The 23,069-nt window shown below is 39.4% G+C and overlaps 1 protein-coding gene across 1 annotated transcript; it reads right to left on the reverse strand.

The window, feature by feature from the left end:
• Positions 1 to 463: 463 nt before the first annotated feature.
• Positions 464 to 21,391, reverse strand: SLC38A4 (solute carrier family 38 member 4). The gene is made up of 16 exons (XM_066183144.1): positions 21,316 to 21,391; positions 17,248 to 17,478; positions 16,367 to 16,457; positions 15,398 to 15,513; positions 12,324 to 12,397; positions 12,098 to 12,190; positions 10,427 to 10,508; positions 10,252 to 10,334; positions 10,084 to 10,142; positions 9,436 to 9,714; positions 9,238 to 9,317; positions 8,057 to 8,157; positions 6,944 to 7,068; positions 4,233 to 4,377; positions 3,186 to 3,283; positions 464 to 1,769 (listed from the first exon to the last, which is right to left on the reverse strand). The coding sequence occupies exons 2-16, from the start codon at positions 17,364 to 17,366 to the stop codon at positions 1,668 to 1,670; spliced, it is 1,647 nt and encodes a 548-aa protein (XP_066039241.1). The 5' UTR covers positions 17,367 to 17,478; positions 21,316 to 21,391; the 3' UTR covers positions 464 to 1,667.
• Positions 21,392 to 23,069: the final 1,678 nt, after the last annotated feature.

The following is a 23,069-nucleotide window of genomic DNA, read 5'->3' on the forward strand; positions in this document are numbered from 1 at the left end:
CACAGCCTTCTGAATTCACAGGTATGTACTCAACAGATTTCTAGGTCAGGAAACAAAAACTCCAATTACATGAGCTTGGATTTGTGTAAGTGTGATAAACCCAACAGTGGCACCTTCCCACTCATTCCCTCGGCTAAGGAGTCAGCAACACCTCTCTGGCTGGTTTTCCTTGGTGTGTGCAGCGAGCATATGTAGTGAGTACTCCACAACACAGCCCAATTTATGATTTGACTATTAATTAAACATTAATATAGCATGGAATGCAACCCTTTTTTCCTGTCTTGCACAGCTGTATAGCGTGATACACTTGAGATTGTCAGTAATGCTGTTACCCTTGCATAGCATACCCTTGCAACAGGATATTGTTGAATGCTGACGTATGCATAGACAAGATGAAGTACAGCAATTGAGCAAGCAATTCAAATTTGTGGTGCACAATGTTAACACAAAACTTTAAGACATGTATTAGAAGTTCTCAAGAGGAAAACATCTTGAAATTTATTATAACATAAGTAGTAAACATATGAATGTGTTTTCACACAGGTAGCAGTTAGGCCTTGCTACAGGTATATTTTAACCACTGCTGAATAGAAATGAACCTTTTACAAACCCACCAATTCGTTTCCTTCAAAATAATATTAAGTGTGTGGCTATGAAAACAGAGTGACACATTAAAAAAAAAAAAAATCAAAAAATCATGTACCACAGAGTAACATTTTTATAACTAGAGGAAAACAAAAAATTATGTACATAAATACATATATTTTTATATATAGCAAATTACAGTTTCCTGCACTGAACATTTATCAAATACACAAGTACTGAACAATACTGGATAGGGTGCTTTGTCACACCTTGTGGTCTCCTTAAATTCCTGTGAAAGTGGAAGACAAGTTTTTATGGAGGATACAACTTGTTCAGTGATGTAAGCTCACACAACAATTAAAAATTAGAGAACAAAAAAAACTCTACAGCAGAAATGACTGATATTTCCAGCACAGGCATCTTTAAAAACAAAATGCAAATACTCTACTCTTCTTCAAACCTGTGCTCCGACAGAGAATCTGTGTCAGAGAGCTTTATTCTGTACAACAGCTGGGTGATGAATCTGGGCAACAAATCAAACACTCAGCTTTGTCCACTGGCTTGTCAAAGCCATTGTCTTTCTGATAGGCTGGTCAGTCTATCAGGCAGGGAGGGATCACCTTCTAGATCCCCTCCAGAAACTGTACCTTTGCTCTTGGACCTGGGTAGCCACTCCGATGATCTTCAGATCGAAAACAAGGCACTGACTGGTTCTCTGGCCATTACCTTTCCAAGGCTCTAGGAGCTGTGGTTACTATCATTACGGGAGATTTTGAAAGGGGTGTCACCAAGTTATTTTTGAGGACTATGTACAAAGTCATTTTGGTTTTGAAAAAAGAAAGCATTCACATCACACTTTTCATTTCACCTGGCCAGAAATGCTATGCTCAGATTCCTAATGCATAAATAACAATACTTATTGACAAGGATGATATAAACTCCATTGGGTTCTTGTGACCTTACCAGAAACTGTCTTCAAAGTACTGCAGTTACTAGCTAGGAATAACAATCCCATTTAGATGTTCTTCAGAGAAAAAATACAAATATTTATGTTATAAAAAGCACTTGGTTGTCTTCACAGGTTAATGATGTCTTGAACTTGGGGGATTGTAAATCCAGTCCATTACAATAAGAGTCATACTCACGACCATGAAGATTATGCCAACTATGAGGAAAATTAGAGCCTGCAATTGGAAAATGAAATTTAATTAATAAAGCAAGTGACTGAGCAGGCGGTACCTCACAGATTATCCCACTGTATCTGCATTAGTGTAATACCCATAGCCTAAGTTTGGCTTATTCTGTGTGACTAAAGCCCAAGTACCGATGTACAGGGATACATGAATCAAAGTTAGTCCTGTGTGAATTTCAGTCCAAGAGAGATGGACTTTACACAGCTAGATCTGAAAACACACTTTGGTACTGTGAACAACAACAAAAAATAAAACATAAAAGCAACTCTGGTTTTTTATCTTTAAAAAATGACAAATTTTCAGTCAATGATCATAGTCTCTGACATTAGGAACAATTTCAGAGTCAATCTTCTTAATCCTTATTAGACAAACTGCTAAGCCCATATCTCTTATCTGACAGTATTTCTGTAAATATTCAAGTGATTCAGATGCTTGTAGTCACCCTTTGCTTTAGTGAAGATTTAGTTTACCATAATCTGTCCACACTTAACAATACTTTGTCTTGTGAAACAAAGATGAATATTGTATGCGATCTCAGTGCAGGGTGTGAAATTCTAGATGTGCCTAACACACAGCAACATGAAAAGTGAACAAAGACACATGAAAAAATATCCGCAGTCTCTGAATGATAGCAGCTACAAAAGATACTGTAGAAATCATTACATCATGATGAATTTCTTTTATACTTGAAGTATGTATCAGCTGAACTCACATGACTTTTGTGAACATATATATATATGTATTTATATATGCCCATCTGTTTATATTATGTGCCCACATATATCTTTCCTCAATAACTTTTCTAACTACATTTTCAAAGAACATTTCCTCAGTGATAGTTAAATGTGCAGAGAGTTACCGATGTTCAGGACGAAAGGTATTGCAGTGGTAGTCCAGCATGATATATAGACACATGTTGTGCTTAAATGATAGACCTTCATATATGAATCCTATTGGTGTGTGGATCTGTCTCAGAGGAGAGCTCACTATTACTCATTTGTCTCTGCCATACAACTTCATTTTTACTCCTGACCTCAAATCTTCCTGTTAATCCACAGCTGGTCTTCTAGCATGAACCAACAACTTCTTGTAGACTGTCTTGGTGCTATTTATGCAAATGCAGGTGTTAACTGGAGTTTAGATTGGATTAAGTAAATGCCTTTTTCTAGTGGTTTAAAACACACTTAATCCTAAACACTCAGCTGAGTGTCAGGACCTGTAGGGCACTAAAGGCTTCGTCTTGAGAAGCCTCAGGTGAATCCCACTGCCCAACCTGCATTTTGAGTGAGACACTGCCATTGAGGAGCAAGTGCCAAATGTTGCAAGTCAAAGGCTTGAGTATTAATGAAGAGTGGAAATCACACACCCTCCCACGCTTCCTTTTGCAATTGCCTCCAGTTCTCTTACCCCAATTTTCTGGGGAGACCTCAGGGGTTCCTTTTTAACAATTCGCAGGTAGAAGGCACCAGGGAGGATGAAAATCAACATTGTAGCGGAAGAAGCTCCTGGAAGAGAAAGCAGAGCTGAGTGCTGCACCATTTGACAGAAAAGCAGAGTGGTACACCTTCAAAAGAGAGCCTGTGGGGAGGCAGCTGCCATTCTGAGCCCAGCTGTACAAAGGGTTCTCTCTGTAGGCAACATTCATGGAGACCTGTAGATGTCCAAATACTTATTTGAGTGCTCAGGGCCTGAAGAGACATCTGTTACTGGGAAGGTTTTTTCAAAGTGGCGTGGCTCCCTTTGGTGGAGGTATCTGCATGTCAGCTGTTGGAGCAAGGACAAATAGGCATTCCTAGGGCAGGATGACCCTGGAAAGCAGGTATCGAAAAGAGAGTGGATAATCTGTGCCTAAGAAGTGACTACTCCTCTCTGCTCAGCAGAGTCTAGCATGAAGACCTGGGTATAAAGGCAGGGAGGAATAAACCAGCTGCAGAAACCCCACGGAGGTACCTTTCTCAAGGGCATCTGCCTCCCTGAGTCCTCAAGCACTTCAGGGCATGGAGGCTTTTCATGGACCTCTTTGGTCAGAGGCCAAAACTGAACAAAAGTGGTAGGGAGGAAATTGTTAATGTCAAAAGGAAGGTGTCAGTTTTCTTCTTTTTCTGGCACAACAGTTCGGAAGTCAATACACTTTTTCATGCTGTAGGTGTTTGAAAACCAAAGGTGATTTCCCTCTCCTCCACATATATTCCCTTTTGGTCAAAATGGGAATTCCTTATCAGTTTTTATATTGGGATTATTGGATTCCTTGTGTCTCATGCAAAGTAACAACAAAGTTGGGTAGCCCGTAGCTTTGTCTGTCAGCTGTTTGGGAATTCTACATCCCTTTTAACTTCATTTTCTGTTTATATTACTCTGCTATAAGACCCAAACAGGCATTGACCTTCAGTCCATGAATGTAAATATGTTGTAGAAAGGATAACAGAGTCAACAAAAAGTATTTAGGAAACCTACCGATAAATCCAAAAATGTCTTTAATAGTTGGGACAAAAATTACAAGCAGATTATTAAAAGCCAAAATTACTGCTGCAATCAGGAAATGTCTTATCCAGCTGAATGGTCTTTTGGGAAACAGTAATGCACTGATAGATGAACGAATCTGCAAGATGAAAAACAGCAGGGAAAGTAAAACAACAACTAATTTATCTTTGCTTTCACTTAAAAAATGATCTATATTAGTTACTTCTACTGTGAGAAATTTTGACTGAAAAAATGTGTTTTCAGTCTTTGATTCCCATAATGCAGTCTCACTCTGATGTAGGTTTTTGAGAACTGGGCTCACAGTTTAATGCAGAAACTCAAATATTTGCAGTGTAGGAGAAAGTCAAGTAAATAGGGTGTAAAATCAGGGACATGAAATCTGTTCAACTGAAAGATGCTAATATCAGCAAAAAAAATCCTCCAAGAACCCCCCACTATAAGTACTAATCAGCAGACAAAAAAAGGAACAAGTGTGAAACATGAATTGCTGTATTCCTGAAGCTGATAAAAATCCCATAAGAATCCTGTCATTTACTTTTCTGAGAGACAGAGGAAGCTGTTGTTTTACTTAATCATTAGACATATATATATCCATATCTGAAAAGAGAAGTGTATTTTTCAATGACACTTAGAAATGATAATCCTAAAACCTATTTCAGAGGATCCTTTTTTTGCTTCACTGATTTTCACACACATCATGGATAGTTTTTGTGCTTTTACAACTTAAAAGATGGTAAGTAGAAAAAAGGTGATAAGCAAATCTATTTGGTGGCTGGAGATAATGCTATCCTCAAGTACCAAAATTAACTTAAAAGTTGATATTTAGAAATTGAACAAAAGTATTTTTTACATTCAAAAAATCTCCAAACGCACTTCTGTTTGGTTGTTTTAAAATAACATGTAACTGCTTCTGGTGAGTTTGGCAATTGAATAAATATGTGGGGTTCTCTCAGTGTAGCACATCACTTGAAAACACACCATGAGTTTTGTATTTCTTGTTTTTCAGGTTTCCTAACCAATATTAGGAAGACAGAGGCAAATTGAAAATATTTTGTCCAGTTTTTGAGTTGGTGTAAAACAGTTTTATTATGGAAAGAAACTTCTGCCTGCACTCCTGTGAACTTACTGTCAGCATATTGTGCATTATTCCTTTTGTGACACAGTCCTTAAAAAGAAGCTATCAAACTGAAGTTTTACAGTGACTAACGGTATATAAATCTATGTTTAATTTTTTTCCTGGCAATGCAATATCCTTTTTTTTTTTTTAATAAAAGACTCTGACTGCTTTAAGAAAATAAAAATGAGATGATTCATTAAAAAAATAGTTGATATGATTATGCTGCTTATTTGAAGTAATAAGATCTGCTGAGCTGGCTGTCCTTATAGAATGTGTAAAGCTCTTTGATATTCCGGTTTACAAGAAAATTATATTATCTCAGGAGTTCTTTTAATGGAACAATCAGTGCTGTGGTATGTAACTGCTAACTATTCAAATATAAAAATGATTATACAGAAATCTAAAACCAAAATGCTTCACCTGACAGACAGGCTTTTGCAATGCCCTTAGCTTGTTTTCCCATGAGAGCTGATTAATTTGTTAAGACTAAATTAAACATTTTGGCACTAGTTTGAACATGATATTTGAGGTAGGGTACTGGAAGTGTCTGAGCTAGAAGGACTGACCACTCTGGGTGTCTTATACCTGAATTTTTTTTTTTTTTTTTAGTAGACAACATTGAACAGTGATCACTGCTCTTAGGCATTTGTCAGCAAGCCTGGTAACAGTACCTACGCAGAGCCTGTGTTGCATCCAGGACAACGGAGCAACAGGAGGCCTGGGTTACTCAGATGGGAACACTGTGGTGTGATGTAACTTTCTGGGAGCCCTTCAGCAGCATGGTGCTGGGCTTGGACGTGCTGTACTAATGACACACCAGCCTCCCAAAACCAAATGATGAGGATCAGTTATTTTCTCCTCTGCTGCATGGCAGCTCAGGGAAGGCATGAGGCACAGTCTTCAATACCAGGAGCCTGGAGTTCTGCTTACTGGGGGAGATTGATCCCTGAGAAGAGTTGGTCCCCCCCTTGTTTAGCTGTGCCTTTCTGTCCCTGGTACTGTGATTATTGTGTTTTCTCCTGTGAAGAGCACACAGAAGCTCCAAACCTTGCTCAGACTTCTGACTATGCAGCTCTTTTATGTCTTTTTTTTTCTGGCATTTAGTTTCCTCACCTGTCCATGGACTCAAGCCTGTAAGGTGAGCACAAGGCCCTCTGTCCTTGTACTTTGGCAGCCCAGTATGAGAATCCTGCATGCCTGAGCTTCATGTGTCTGTCCTAAGTTTGGATGCTATAGTAGGTGCCTGTGTCTCTATTAGGAATTCTCATAAGTGGTTTCAGCATATCTTCAAGACTTTGGTACTTAGCACTGCTGTGATAAATATAGTACAGAGAGAGCCAGAGAGAGACAGAGAAGTCATTCCTGATTTATTTATAAAGACTGATTTATTTCAGTCATTTAAGTTTTGCAACTCTAACTGCCTAACATCCATGCTCTGGTCAAACTGCATATGAAAAAACAGACCTCTCTAAACAAAAAGCTTGGGCTTGCTTTTTTTCAGTGTTAAAATATGTCTGTGCTGATAACATTCAGTCACTGTGTATGGGTTAGCAGCAGTGTTACTTACAGGGAAAAGGACAAGGGGCACGGTCAGGGTTACAGCCACCAGCACTGCCAGGCGAACTGACAGCAAAAGGGTGTCGAAGGTGTACACTTTAGTGTATGTATGAAGTAGCTCATCTTCAACTTCTCCTATGAAAAGGAAACAGAAAGGAGTTAAATCACTTATGCACTACCTTGCACATTTAAAAGGATCTTTATACTGCAGCCAGATAAGACATAAGATTAACTTTAGCCCAGCTGCTGCTATTAGATACAAGTTATGGGCTAGACATGAAAGAGGAATTTTCCCACTGTGACTGATACAAGCCCATCATTCAGGGATGATGAGGATAATACAGCTCTGAGGAGATGATTTGTACTCAAGTATGTTTGAGATGACTTTGAGAAAGTCATTAAGTGGATGTAAAATCTGAAGCAAAAAAAAATTTCTGTGATATGAAACAACTCACTGCTCTTTTTGACCTCCACCCAGATGTCCCAGCTCTCAAACATAGCCCTCTTGCCCCAGTGATAGGGAGCAGATTGTGCTGTATCATTCACTTCTCTGCTGTATGGAGGAACTAACAAGGTAAAAAGAGGTGGCGTTTGCACAAAATGGTGTGTTAATAGAGGGACTACACTGTTTGCCTATCGGTTAGTCTAGCTCATCCAGATTTTTTTTACACTAGAATGATTTGCACCTGTTTTTCAGCAGAGATGAAACTGAACTAGTGGCGTCAGAGACAGATTGGATAGCACTTAATAGTGTCATGTAAAACTGTTGAGCACTAGATTATTTTTAGTACTCTTGGACTTTGCCAAGAGTCAAGTTTACAGCAGCTTCTTGTCTGAGTTCACAAAGTCAAGGGAAACAAAACTAGTCCCCCTAGTAGGTGCCTCTGAGTCTCTCACAAGTGAGGAACTTGTGGCCTGATAGTTGGATAAGTCCCACTGTTCATTCAGAAAGTCACATTGTATTATAATTGTATTATATTTGAGTGTATTATAATTGAGTGTTGCTTAAACTTGGATTCAGTCCCCCAGAAAATGCATTAATACTTGAGTCTTTGTGATAGAACCAGCTCACCTGCACTAAAAAGTGAGGGAAAATTCTGCAGAGAGCAGGGGTTTTACCTACCATAGAAGGTAAGATATCCAAAGAGGGCAGCCAGAAGATACATGATAAGCATACCAGTGATGGAGATATTTGAGACATTCTGCATCCGCTTTCGGGAGCGACTGAAGTATAAAAGAAAGAGAACATCAGTCCTATAAAGCCTTTATTTGTACAAGAAGTGCTCTGAAGTGTCATAGCTCTCTGTCATACCCTCACTGGATAGTAAGTTCATAGCAACTATATTGATTACATAGAGCTCTTGATGCTTTACAACTCTGTGTAGAGTAGCACAGATTTATAAAATGCGTTGAAACTGCATTTCTAGTGCTTTCTCTGTGGCAACATAAAAATGTGCCACATTATTTTGTATATCATTATTTATGAAATGTCAATCTCAAATGGTATATTTCAGATTAAAAAAAAATGGAGGGGCTAGAATGACAGGTCTGTTAATAATAATAGACAAGAGTTTTCAGCCATCTCTATATGAACATACCCTTTTATCTACATAGGGCTGTTCTGCAGGTTCAAGAACCCCTTGCAGATCACATCCTTTCTTCATAAATCCTTTGGTTAAAGAAAATTTTCATCTTATAGGACCTGCAAGCATTTTCCCAAGTAATATAAGAATTTTTATTGCTTTTGAGGTTAAACCTACTGAAATAGGAGGTAATGGTTCTTAGCCTCCTTGAGTTTTGCAACACACCCTCCTGTAATGCAATAAGTGCCTTATTGACCTCCCCAAAAATATCAACTCTGTGCTGTTTTTAACAAGTGTATTTGATTTTTGATATTTGTTAAGCAAAACAGGCTTAGTGAAGAGCCTGTCTAAGACACCCAAACCAATGGCATCCCAAGAAACTTCAAGAGTAAGCAGCAACTGACACAGACACAGAACATATTTAGGTATTATTAGAAACCAGAATGATCTGTTTTAGTGCAACCAAGTTTCCCAGTTTATTTCAGATCATTTGAAGGACTGTCCAGATTCCTCCTTTACTAAGTAATATTCATCAATGAGTGGTTCTCTGTCACCAATATCTCACTATAAGATCAAAGCAAAGCCAAAATCTGCTTACTATGGAAAGCAGTAAATCATTATCATGTGGGTGTTTACACACCAGCAACCAAGGGACAACATGTAGAAAGTGATCTCTATCTATGGTTAACTGGAAGTATTGGACAAAATTTAAGAACCTTACTCTTTGAGTTCACTGTATATTGGTAGCACCTCAGGGTGGCATACGAATGCAAATGCCAGGATGGGTATTGCATAGGCAGTCTGTAAAATAAAGCTCTCATTAGTAAGAATGGTCACGGCTGTACCTCTGACTTTTGGTGGGCAGCAGTTTAGATGTGGTACAAGTGGTAGAAGACAAATTCTACAGAATCTCCCTTACCCGTGAGTTGAACACAAAGTATTTTGGCTGGCACTTGTCACTATGGTCACTGTGTGCTTCATATTCCACACTGCTTTTTGGGGAGGTATCTTTTGGCTCCTCAAGGCTTGGGAAATGCCCAGCTGTGTTATCCATCATGAAATTCACACCAGAACCAAGTGACCCATTTGATAACATGACCAGGTGCATTGGCGCTGTGCTATTGGTGGAAGTCCAGTTTTCAACCCCATGGTCCATGATGGGAAGAGGACAGGGTATTTGGGATTTCTTGAAGATCACCTACAAAAAAGTAGACAATGTTATCAGAAGAGTGCCACTATAGGAGATTACACACCTGTGGTATTCTGACAGATGTATAAACAGACACTGAGAAAGAGACTGAGCAAGAAGCCAATTGCTGCCAATTCCGCTTCTTCTGCAAGTAGTTGTTACTCTGCCTCTGCTGTTTTCCTGCTTTATTTTTTATTCTCAAGTGTTTTTTAAACTGATTTTTTATTCTGACTTCATTCAGCAATAGGTGGTTGATTTGACTCACTTGTAGGAGCTATTCTAACACGCACGTTAAATTGTCATGGTATGAAGTATAAAAGTGTTTAAGATTTACAGAGTCTGTATTTGACTGGAGACAATACCCAAACAGTCACCTACCACACTGACAAAGAAAACCATACAGGTCAGCGAAAACCCACTCGTATAACCAAGATAACCTGTGCAGCAAGAAAAACAAAACAAAACAGAACAAAACAGTTCAGTTACACATAAATTCACAATCTTAACAGGACTAAGAAATGAGCTTAAGCAGGGCATTAAGCTTACCTAAGCTTTTTAGAAGGGAGAGGGGAAGAATAACCACAACAGTTACAAGTATGACCAGGTAGTTCCCATTAAGGTACCATTCTCTAAAGAGGAAGAATAAAAATGAAGACAATCATCATTGACATGAAAGTGAAATTTTTTTTATCTCAGGCTCAGGTTGGGAAAAGGCACCTACCCAGAACTCTCCTCAAGTTTCATGAATGCTTTGATGACTTCAGGAAGTTCATATTTAATAATAAAGAGGTAGCTTGACATTGCTGGAAAAAAACCCGAACAAAACAAACACCGTCAGAGAAAACTGGAGTTCCAAAAAAAGAGAAAAGTTTTTGCTAAAGTAGAGAAATGAATTTTGTTTAAATAACAGTGTGACTAAATAAATAAATAAATCCTTTATATTGTTTTGAACATGTTCTGAATGACATCTAGCACTCTGTATTAGAATACAATACAATTACTACTGAATTTATAGCATACTTAAATCACTCTTAAATTTTCCTTTTGCTTTTTAGTTATATATGGTTTTCTTCCAATGGATGCTGTCCATCCCCATTCTATAGTAACTTCAGTTGTTACTTCCTCTAGATCTCTTCAGCTACCTTATCCTTCCTACTTTCAACTTCTTTCTTGGAGTATCTTCTCTATATATAAAGAAATCAACTAGTTGTCAAGATTCCTGATGTAAGAGAGGACTTCCATATGTCTCATTTAGAATGTACTGCCAGAAGCAATGCTTTTTTCATTTGTTTTACATTTGTCACAGAGAGGTCTCTGGACACCTATGGATCAATCTAGACAAGAACTAGAGGAACAACTATTCCTCTTTAATAGGGAAGCATACTTCATTTCTGAATTCAACCAATTTGATATCCAGGCTTGAGGGAGGAAAGGATTACCACAGAATAACATATTTTATGAACAAAATCAAAAAGTCTTTTGTGGTACAGAGATGTGAACCACCTCTGTTTGTGTAGCAAAGTTGCTATAACAGGACAGTATTGATCTATTCATGGAGATTTGCAAAACATAATAAATTCCAGTAGAGAAATCATCAAAAAACCTGCATAAATTTAATTGACTAATGGCACATTTAATTTAAACTTCAATTACCTCTTAGGTACCAAATACCTTAAGGAATCTAAAACAGTACAAGCTCCTTTTTTCTTTCAGACTTGGTGTTGTTCAGCCCCCTAAAAGGCTTCTTCCAGGATAGTAAAGGAAAAAAGCTTTGTTGAATGAATGCACACTCTATCACTATTGTTTATATTGCTGAGCCTCCTGTTCTGAGAGGATGGAGGTTACTTGATAGATACTTCACAGAAAGCATCTTTGTGCGTGATACTTTCAAACTTCAAAAATTACTTTAAACACACATCTTAGGAATAACACAACCCAACTGTGATTTGTAGGAGAGAATTCAGCTGAAAAATGAACTACTGAAGAACCTTTTACGGAGATGTCAGAACCCTGTGCTGTTTCTTTTAGATCAGACTCTTCTTTTCTATATTGAACCAGATGCTTCAAGTAGATGCTAAGGACAGTCTGAGCCATAGTCAATAAGGACAATGGCCAGTTCCTTGAGGACAGTCAGTCAGTCAGGCCACATTAGCCATCACTGAAGCCTCTTCATTGGCTATGGAGAGATCCCAGGCAACTGTCTTTCACCATACAATGAAGTGTCAGGTAGCTGAAAAAAGTGAGATGAATTCCTCATATTCTTCATTTTTACAATACAATGTATGCTGTATCTGGCTCATCTCTTATTCTGTTTAGCCAGACAGAGGAGAGAAAGAAATCACTTGTGTTCTGTAGGAAGAACACTGGAAGCTAGAAAACTTTCATCTCTTACCTCCAATATTCTGCATTGTGACTGAAATGAAAACACCACACTTCCCAGGCCAGCCAAATGCCTTTGCTCCCAGCTTTTCATATATTAATGATCCTGAAAAAAACCCAAACAAACAAAATCAAAACAAACAAACAAAAAAATGTGAGCTACTACATTGGACATACTTGATAAATTGCATTCTAAGGCAAAATGCATGCAGTACAGACTCTCAATCACAGCCTCCTACCTCCTTCTTTTGATATCTTCAGTAAAAGGTGGACTGAGTAGAGTGACAATATTGCTACGCTGAGCAGCAAAACTCTGCAAGGCAAAGCAGAAATCAGAATCCTAAGCAGTACATCAGAGACACTGAGTTGATTTCAACATAGACTTGTTCATTCTCATGAAGTTCCACATGTAAATAGTTTTCCGCAAGTTTGTTCTTTGGTCTCCCTGAGCTAAATGCAGAGCTAAGTGTCAACTGTAGTTTATTTGGGAGTACAGTTGCACCTTGTACACTCTAAAGCCCCTGAAGGCTTGTTTAAGTCCAGTAAGTGACAGTTTTGTGCTAGTTCACAAGGACAGAATCTTGTATCTTAACAAGATCCCACTAAAGTAAACAGATTTCTATGCAAGAATCTGGTCTTTGGACTTTCACCTGCCCACTGACCTCTCATTTTCAAATCTCTCCTTAGTCAGATCTGTCGAAACCCCCACAAAAATGAAACCCAAAACCAAATTGTGATTGGGACAACTCCAATGCTACTTCTTGGCTGGACACTGCCATATCACTGCACAGTGTGGGTTAGTTGCCTGATGTGTAAGTACATTAGAAATCTTGCAAAATGTTAAAGCATGGCACAACACTGGAAAACCTGCTTCTGGATCACTGGTATCTTAGTCTTGTACTCTTAATCTTCTTGAAGGTACCAGTACCTGAATTCAATATTTTTGATTACTGCCATGTTCCTTCCTCACAACAGGTGCATCCTATGTGATTCCAGTTATCTTCCTCTTGTAAACTGCTTGTGAAAAATGTAGCTTTGTATGACATTTTCAGGGCACAGCACTGTGGACAGCATATCTTATTACCATAACCATCTTGTCATCAGTGTGCTCAAGTGCTGGTGAGGAAGAGAATGCCGTGATAACTTGACAGAGATAGAAAATATGGATGCACTTTATACCATGGCTGAACAGGAGGTTGTGCTCACACCTTCCACTCCACTGAACACGTGGTTTGGTATAGATATAGGAGACACTGACAGCAAAGTTTGTAAATGAGTTGCAGTCTAGGAGCCGACACAGGCCCTGGGGCTGGGTGATGACCACCAAACCATCACAATTTCCTCTGAAGTTTCCCTCTTCAAGAGGGACAGATAGTGCTACCACTTTTGTGTGGGCAAGGTTGTCTCCTACTGTGGGCTCATGCAATATGGTAAGGGGGGATCATGTCTGAGGTGACAGTCCATCCTGCTGAAGTGTCATCCTCCTTGATCAGGGGCAGCCATACATCTGCCATTCAGAGACACAATGTCCGTATCCTGACAAATGAGGTGGGGTAAACCAAAGTCCTCCTGGCTGCACTTGCTAAATCATGCTGGGCAGCAGAAGTGCCGCTCTGGTGCAGTCTCCATGCCATTGTAAACCTCCCCTGTGGGAAGGACAGGGAACTTTTAGGGAGCTTCTGAGTTTCATGAGCCTTCTATTTGCCTTCATCCTGTAGAACACCTTCCAGCATGAAAGCACTTGGGCAGCATGAGAACAGTAAATTACAAAATTTTAGACTATGCTGCCAGCATCATCTAAATAAGAATTCATGTCCAACAGTTTCCTTTTAGTAGATGGGATTTTTCTGTCCCACTAATGCTAACATTATGATCTGTGGAAACAGGAACTTCAAACAAGTGGATAACTTCTGTGGGGGTAACAATATTGACACACAAGTTAATACTTTTAAATAAAACTCCTTCCCCTACCAGAAGGGAGAGTGTTCTCATGCAGGAAATATGGAAATAGCATAGTAAAGAAAGTGAGCTGTGGAGGGAGATGCCTTTGTTTTTGCTTTAGCATTACTCCCCACTTTAGCATTACTCCCTACCTTAGCATTGCCAGCAGAGCTAATGTCATTAGGTTTGTATCAGATTTTTTAGCCACCAGTCAGTATGAACAGAGTTTAAAAATAAAGATATTACAAAGGCAATATTTTTTCCCCTGTTAGGTAGGCTTAACATATCACAGTGTTCTTTCCAGTGATAATTTATGAACATACCAGTTAGTACAAGTGCTCAGAGAAAGCTGAAGGAGAAAAAAATCCTACATTTTTCTGACCCTGATACAAAGTCAATTTTAGAACCAGCTTCCATTTTTTTGCTCTACAAATACTATATCTAAACCAGTTGAGGGCAGGTGTTATGAAGCACTTATACAGAACAGCATTTGAATCTACAATTAATTATATTGGCAAAACCGGAGATGTTTCTTAGCAACTGGAAGCTACATGTGACATTCAAATGCTGTTGCTGTCATAGTTACACAGTCTCTACAAGCAAGAAGCTCTATAAAAACATGCTAGATTTCAGTAATGTCAAAAAATGTCTTATTGTCACATAATAATACCATGGTTTATTCCAATCTCATGAGAGACTAAAATTAAGGGTTCATCTAAAATTAAAATCTGTTATTAAAAAAGCCCCAAAATTTGTTTTTGTTTGTCTCATTAAAAGGAGCCAGATGTTAGCCATTGATTAAAAAGCTTCCCATGGCTATTGCTACTGTCTACTAAAACCCATTCTCTGTAGATACTGTTTGTTAGTCACAGACCAATGCTGTCCTTTGTGCACATTGGGTTCAGGCAGACTTGAAGCAGCAACACTGTGTGAATGCCTTTACACTCAAAGCATGTTGCCATTTCACCTTATATCAAATACTATTCTTCCATTTCTACACAGTGATTAGATAATTGGGGTGTTGCAAACTTATTTAGGTGTGATTGAATACCCTTGTTGGATTCCCAAACTGAACTGGCAAGATCCCTCTTGTTATTTTAGGACCAGCATGCTGTTCTTTCCTTCTGTTTTTTGACTGCATAGTACCAATTCACAGTCGTGTTCCTAACACAAAGGAGGTCTAAAATATTAAAAACTAAAAGGATTTTCAGCAGTGGATGATTCCTTGTGGTGAAGCTGAAATGCTTTCATTACAGGGGATCTTACAAGAATTTTCAGCCAACAAACCAAGCTTAACACACCTCTCTAACCATAAACACTTCAGCTCCAGCCCCTGCTTATATTCTATTTGCTTCTTTTTTTATGTACTTACATGAAAAGGATAATTCCTGTGTTGGCCATGGCATAGGAGAGCCCTAAGATACCGCTGCCCATAATGGCATTGCTGAGGTTGAACGAGGACATTCCAAAGGAGGTTCTACCACTGTGCTGTTGGGCACAAGAACAGAAAATGGTAATTCATTTGCATTTTACTGAGCATGACTGGCTAATTATCCTCATTGCTGATATTCTCTGTACTGCTCCTCAAATTCCTAGAGGTGGAGCTTTTTCAAGTATCCCAAGCCTGGAGGCTCTTGCCACCATAAGGAGTCTCTTTACCCCAAAGACAGCTGTACTGGTAGACTTTGCTTCTTCCCACTCTTTCATTATCTCAGTCAGGTGGAGGCCTACATTCCTGACAGGTGACTAAGGTGACACACTTGCACTGGCCGTGTTGGCCAGCTTCTATGGAAATACATGCTCTTATCAAATAGATTTCTCAATTGTTGATTTTTAAATATTCAGACTTTAAAAAAAATGAATACAACAGATTACTGAATTTGTCTCCAAGTAGAACGCACTTTTTTCTTTGGAGAACTAAAAATGTGTCTGGGGGAGGAAAGAAAGGAGCACTGCATGCCTAGGACTGGAAGCAGAAGAATGGAAGAGGACAAAACCTAGGGGAGAGGGGACGGTGTGTGAGTGAGTTACAACTAACACCAAGTAGAATAGAAAAAGGAAACATGGCTCCTAATTTTAGTTTACAATCACAAATACATTTTTGATTTTATGTGATCATTCCTTTTTTTGATTACTTGTGAAGCAAAGACTCAGTTTTACTTGTAAGACAACAGAAAGGTTTTGCTGCACTAACTGTTAGAAAATGTGTTTATTCTTTGAAAGCCAAGATTATGCTGGCCAGGCTCCAGAATAATTTTGCTTACTGACACTTTTAGAAAAAATCCAGGTCAAGAAGATCTACTTTGTAATTATTCATTCATTAAAAATGAATAAAACTTACATATTCTTCATTGTAGTCTTCCATTTTCTTTTTATCCAGATATCCATTTGTAAGAAACTTCTGACTTTCTGCATCATCACTAGCAAAGGGACTGAACACAAAGAAAAATAAGAAAACATTAGATAAAGCTTATGACACACATTTTATTTGAGTAGTGCCTTTTGTCATCAGTGGAAACTTTCTTTTGACATTGCTATGAATATTTAAAAGATCCTTCATAAAAAAAAGCTCTGTTCTCCTGTAAAGTTCTCATGTCCAATGGCATGTTTAATAGATCTTTGCTTTGATTCAGAATTTAGTTTTAGTAATCTTCAAATTACATTTGATTGCAGAGGTTGGAAAGCAGATCTGTACTGCTAGTAACACATTAAATCTGAGCATACGCTTCACGTCTGGGGAACAAAGGGCCTTGCAACTGTTGTGTTGGAGTTATGTGCCGGAGGGTGCAGCAAGCTGAGAGCTAGAGACTGATGGCTGGTTTTGAGATGTCTTTTTCCAGCCACGCAGGTGCTAATGCTGTGGTGGGTTCTGCTGGAATGTCTGAGGGTGGACTGTCCTTGCTGCCCTCCATACCTTGCCCTGGGGAGCATTCCCCCTCAGTGTGCTGAACTGCTCTGAGACTGCATTAATTTACACATGTACTATCTGACTGGAATAGTTGGAAATTGCCAAGGGGTAGTCTGTGTTGAAAGCCTGCAGAAATCAGTCCAGGTGGTGGCAGACAAGGGGGGACCTCAGCTGCTTTGCTGTTCTGGGCACACTGTCCTCCTGAGCACGGAGCAGGGAGGGTCAGAGCTGTGGGAAAACTTCCCAGATGCCAGTAGTGAAGATTGTTTATCGATTACTGCTTTCTAGCCTTAACAGGACAGATAAATGCTTACCTGCTAATTGCAGCCTTTTCCGAGTCAGCCGGCTCTGTGTAGTTGTCTTCAAGGCTTTCCCCACTGTTGCTCTGGTCATCAGGTTCGATGTTGACTTTTTGCAGCTCCATGCGATCCATTAGAACGGTCAGCGCTTTCCAGCACACACACTCGCTTCTTTAGGGTAAACAGCACTGTGCCGTCTGCTTGCAGGTCCTCTCTAGCATGCGGGGACTGCCAGAACACTCTGTTCTGCAAACAAAACACAATAGAACTCATTAGCGTTTTCTTCAAATTAGATAAACCAGTGTGAATTGTTTGGTTTGTGTTTGATCTTTGTAATAGCATTAAGAGGGGAAACTGTTGCAGACTGGGAAAATTCTGGGCGAGCATAAAAGTCTCTTTATATGCCAGCACTTGGTTCTCCTGTCTCCCTTCAAATGGTAAAGGGTGCAGAGGCCAACAGATGCACACGGATATCCAGCATCTGGAAAAAATACAAAGCCAGCAGAAAATAATTTCCTGAATTGCTTATTTTGTGTTTCTAGGGGAGGGTGATGCAGAAATGTTTTCTAATAAAAACAGGAGTATAGCTGACTTTCCCATTTGTTGTAAGATTAATGTTGTCATAAGTTTAAATGTTTTGTAGATTTGTCCCTTTCACTGGGATCTGACAGAAGTGAGCATCTCTGTATAATCATTTTTTGATGATTAGGAGGTGCAATTCTGATAGGCCAGTTGCTGTTTGTAAGTGGACTGGTCTTTCATGATTCTTACCCGACCCATCACTGGAAGCTCTGTCTCGCACAGGATTATTACATGGATATAAAATTATCTTTACCCCATGAGAAAAACTCTTGCCTTTTAAAAATCATATGTATAAATGCTCAGTCAACTCTTTATTTCTTGTATAGGCCAAATGAAACTGTGTGACCCAAATTTACAGAGACAACTTCACCTCTGGGATTTTAGCAGCTGTGTGCTACAGACTCATCTGTAGCTATACATGTGAATTAATTTGTTCACTATCAGATTCAAGAGGAAAAGACTGTGTGAGAAATGTTGCAGTTCTGCAATCCTTCTCCCTTCCCAAAGATATTCCTTGCTGCATTCTATATTTCCATTCCACAGCTGAGGGGGCACCAGTGAAGGGAGTGAGCAGAGATCAGAGAGCACATGCTTGGGGCAGAGTTACAGTTTCGTGGCCATTTTCCTGCTGCCTTGCAATCAGGCACACTGGACAGATTCATGACAATTTTCATAAATATGACATGCCAAATGCAGCTCAGCACTCCATAATAATGATAAAAACTGCAACAAACAATTTCGAAGTCTGGGTCTTTGCAACACTAAATCTGCAATTATTTAATAGCCTTTCTCCTGGGTTTGCATTTATGGGTGTATAGGTCCAGCTCAATGACCAGACCTTTGCTATCCTCCGATAATGATCAAATTGCTGTTCTTAAGAACATCTACAAGCGTATCCGTAGTGGCAAGATGTTGAAGTGCATGTGTTTAAAATGCAAATATAAACTTTAAACACCAACCCTGGAGTTTAAAACTGACTCCGGGCCAGTAATTAATGTCAAATTCCTTGCTTCTTACTAAAAGCATTCACCCAGACCAGACAACTGAACAGGAGAAGCAATATCACAGTGCATTAGGAAATTTCCTACCAGAGAGAGCGGCTGGCTTTAATTCTTTCTGCTGCCTCACGGAGTGTTTGTGTGTGTGAGGGGTTGAGTGACTCAGGCATAAGGGCAGAGCTGCTGGCACTCAGATTCCAGTGCCTGGGGTATTCTGACCACCCAGGATATGAATAACTCCATGAGATAAAAAACCAATAACACTCCCGCCTCACCCCTCTACCCCCAACAGAGCCCTAACAACTGTGGTTTCATTCACAGAACCATCTTCAAACGCTGACCCTGCCCTGTCTGAGAGAGAGAGTTTTTCCAATTCTTGATGCTTATTTTTAATCTGTGGTGTAAAAGTCAGGCAAACAAATCTAACTGTGCTTATCCCTCTTCTGGTAAAGGGTAATACCTCCCCTGTGTGCACTGCCTAACTGTTGTTGGGGAAATGTCTTTTCCAACAGTGGCAGTCCAAAAAATACAGATCTTCAAAGAGATGGGAAATGGAGGAAAAGTAAACAAAAAAGTTGCCAGGAGTTAAGCAGCACAAAGATTAGGCTGAGGATGAAAGCTTGTGCAGCGCAGCAAACAATTTGGAAAAATTGACTGAAAATACATGTTACAGCATAAGAATCATCTGGACATTGCCCTGTCAAACATTTACACAAGTCATCTGATTTATGGGCATCACCTCAAGAGGTTGTGGAATTACTGCATAAAGCAGTGATTTTCTATTTTATTTTATTGTTTTTAACCTGTGAATTCCTAAAAGTCTTCTGGTGAAAGTACAAAGCCCCAGGTGGCAAATTAAGCCTGTTGAGAAACTGCTTTCTTGCATTTGCAACTTTTTAGGGAGAGGTTGATAGAACTCCAGAGGTTTGAAAACCATGAGTAGAAAGCCATTGGTATAAATGTGGGGAGAGACCCATAAACCAGGCTTGCTATTAGATTTGAATCCTGCAAACAGTAATAACTGTGATTATGATCAGTGGTGCCTTTGAACATTGGTAGAACTAGGCAGAGCTAGTCATTAGTTGATGACAATCCATATTTTCAGGTTCCTAGCACTGCAGATACTGAGAGATTCAGGAGATGTACACGCACCGGTAGCGTGTTCTCCCCACAAGTAACATAGAAGAGGCAGAGCTGTAACTTCTTCACCTGAGGGGGACATGGTGTGACCCTGCACCTCTGGAGTCCTTACGCAGCTTGCAAGATGTTTAGATAAAGGGGAATACATGGGCATTGGGCACTTAATTGCACCCCTTCAGGGGTTTGTGCTGGCTGAATTAGTGCTCCCAGGGGGATGGCCAGGAACCAGGGCAGGGATGGCGTGAAAGCACAGCTATCAAGGCTGGGCAGGCCTGCACCCTGCCAGAAGCTTAGCCTGTAATATTGGAGGAGAAACACCATAGCTCATCTGCTTTAGCTTCCCTGGGATTTAATGCTTTCTGCTTCAGAGTTATGATTTTGGTGCCTAAACATACAAGGGAAATCTCTTAGATTTCCAGTGTTCCTCAAATTTGCCTTTGATACAGTGATGTTTTTGCTGCCTCTTGTAGCATTTGGCTGAACAGAAAAGATATTTCCTAAAGTATGGTATTAAAATGGAAATACTCATTGCAAAATAAATTCAAAATAAATTCAAATTAGAAGGCAGTTATTTATCTCTATAAGACTAATTTTCCTCTTCAAGCATAGGGTACTGTTCTGCATCATTTATTAAGCAGTGTTTTTCAGCCATGATTCAGAAAATGATGAAAGTTTTGGCATCTGATTTCACAATGTTATTGATTTCTGTTCAGTCTGCAGTTAGAACATTAGGCGAACGGACAACCGCTGGGCAAATAATGCTGGGTCATAGATATAACTAACACTTTCATGGGGTTTGCAATATCAATATTGGCAATCTCTGCCATGGTATTCAATTTAGCAGATTTCTCCAGATTCTTCATCTTCATCACATTGACTTTATAAAATAATTGTCTGTGTGGCTATTTAAAAATGGAATAAATGTGGCAGCTGTGAAATAAGCAATTAAAATATAAAGCCCACTTTCCCAAATTAATTTATTTAAAGAAATATTGGCCAAGTAACCCAAGCGCCTGGAAAAAAATTCTCAGAAGATAGCCAAGGACTGCAAAGGAAAGCACTCATTCATTTCTTAAATCATTCAGTTCTTAATTGACTGAGCAATTTTCATTGAATATCTTTTCTGCTTCTATGGTTGCTTAGGTTTTGATTTTTTGTACAAAAGAGAAGACTATATTTCATTCCTTAAGAAATACCGAAGATATTTGCCAGCACAGATTACCATGTCAGTAAATCTTAAGAAACCCATCCTTCGTACTGCACTTGCATTTACAAATTAATTAAATTTATAATTCCCAGTTTCTGAAGATGTGACCAGTGTCTGAAATACATTGCTAAAATTTTATAAAGAAAAAAAGTCTACCTCTGAGTTGAGCAGGTTTCTTTCCTCAGTTGCTAAGCAGGTTATATCTTTTAGGAATTGCACCTGTAAGAAAAAGTTTACTCATATGCAACCTAGAGCAGTGGAACAGTGATTTAAAGACAAATGGGAGTGTATGGGATGAACCAATCAACAGCTGCTACACCCAACAACTCCCTTTGACAAACTTGCGTCAGCTCTTTTAAAAAAAAGAGGAAAAAAAGTAGAAAGGTAAATCAGTTTATTGGAGCACACTGAGGGCAAACATCTCAGTTACCAGAGCTATTTGCTCTCTGAGCTTAGCCCTATTTCAAAACGCTTATCCTCGGAATGCTTCAGCCAGGCTTGATCGCACTTTCATTTGACAGTCTGGATTTTTGAATAATGCACATGCATTGAACTTGCAGTAGCACAATAATAAAGAACCTGGAAAAGAAGTTCTGGGAGAAATCCTATTTGCTCCCACACTGCTCCTATCTCCGTGACAGCAGTCCTATATCTTGATCTTGCACTGCCTGTCTGGACTTGGTCCGAAGCCTATACTTTCAAAGGGGCTATTTGGCCTGTGCCTTAGTTTCCCAGTTGAAATATTTAATGTAATTTCAACTGAGGAGATATATGTTCAGTGACAGATGTTATTCAATGAATAACAATATAGGCCTGTGGAGAAGTATTTAATTATCTACGATGTGCCTGTAATACTGCAGAATTTACAGTAGAATTTTATCCAATTACATAATGACCATAATTAAAACCCACAATTAACCCTCTGGCCCACCCACCCATGTAGGCTTTGTGATTAAAGCCCTCAGACTGGCCTGACTGTGAAGGCAGGAGGGGAAGTGAGGGGATGCAATTTTTAATTCTTAGAGTTTCCTGTGGAGCACTCAGACTGCTTTAGCTCAGGCTGAGCGACAACCTGTGGGAACCCAATCCTGCTCTGCTGGGACCAGGCCTTTTGCTTGCTTGCTGCCAGCACTGACTGTGGTGTGCTGGTTTCGGAGTTCCCCCCCCAAAAAAGAAATCTGAGTTTCAGTATAGACTCAGACAAACAAAAATAAGCTCTGTCTCCCTCAGTTCTGCATTCCCATGAAAAGACAACTAATTGTAAGGCCAGTCATGCCATACAATGCCAAAAGTAATGCAATCCAAAGATTAAGAGGTGTGAGGTTTTAGCAGAAGTCCTATCTTGATTTAAACCTAGCACATAGTTGAAAAATGAGCAAATTTTGGGGCCTAGACTGGTTTGAATGAACTTTGAGTCTGAAAGCTCGCCGTGTTTTCCATTTCATCAGTTGATGTAATGAGGGAAACAGGCTTTCCGTCTAAGGTGTATGACCAAGGATAAGTGTCCTTAATATATTAAAGCAGAAGTTTGGCACCAAGTTGTCCTATGCCATTTCTAGGGTAAGGGAGAAGAGCTGCCAGGGGAGCTGGGGGAGGCAGCTGTGCTCAGCTTGAGCCTTTGCACACCTGACAGGGCAGTGGGTATGGTCAGTCTCCTTGTTGCACTGTTGCTCATGTGGCTGTTTCATGTAACGATAGGGGAGAGAAAAACATTTCTTTAAACAAAGGAAAATAAGACCACAAACCATAAGGAAAACAGCAGGGAGATTTGGGGGCAGATGTACTAACAAACCAGCAACAGCTGTGAAAATTACTTCTGATGTATTTTTTTGAACCTGATTGAATAAACAATAATCAAGATTAGAGGTAATTTCCTTTCAAACACCACAAATATCCATGTCTATCTCTGA

The sequence above is a fragment of the Chamaea fasciata genome, unplaced genomic scaffold (genome assembly GCF_029207755.1).
Source record: "Chamaea fasciata isolate MVZ Bird 193981 ecotype frontalis unplaced genomic scaffold, bChaFas1.0.hap1 SCAF_5, whole genome shotgun sequence".
In the NCBI taxonomy this organism is placed as follows: Eukaryota; Metazoa; Chordata; class Aves; order Passeriformes; family Sylviidae; genus Chamaea; species Chamaea fasciata.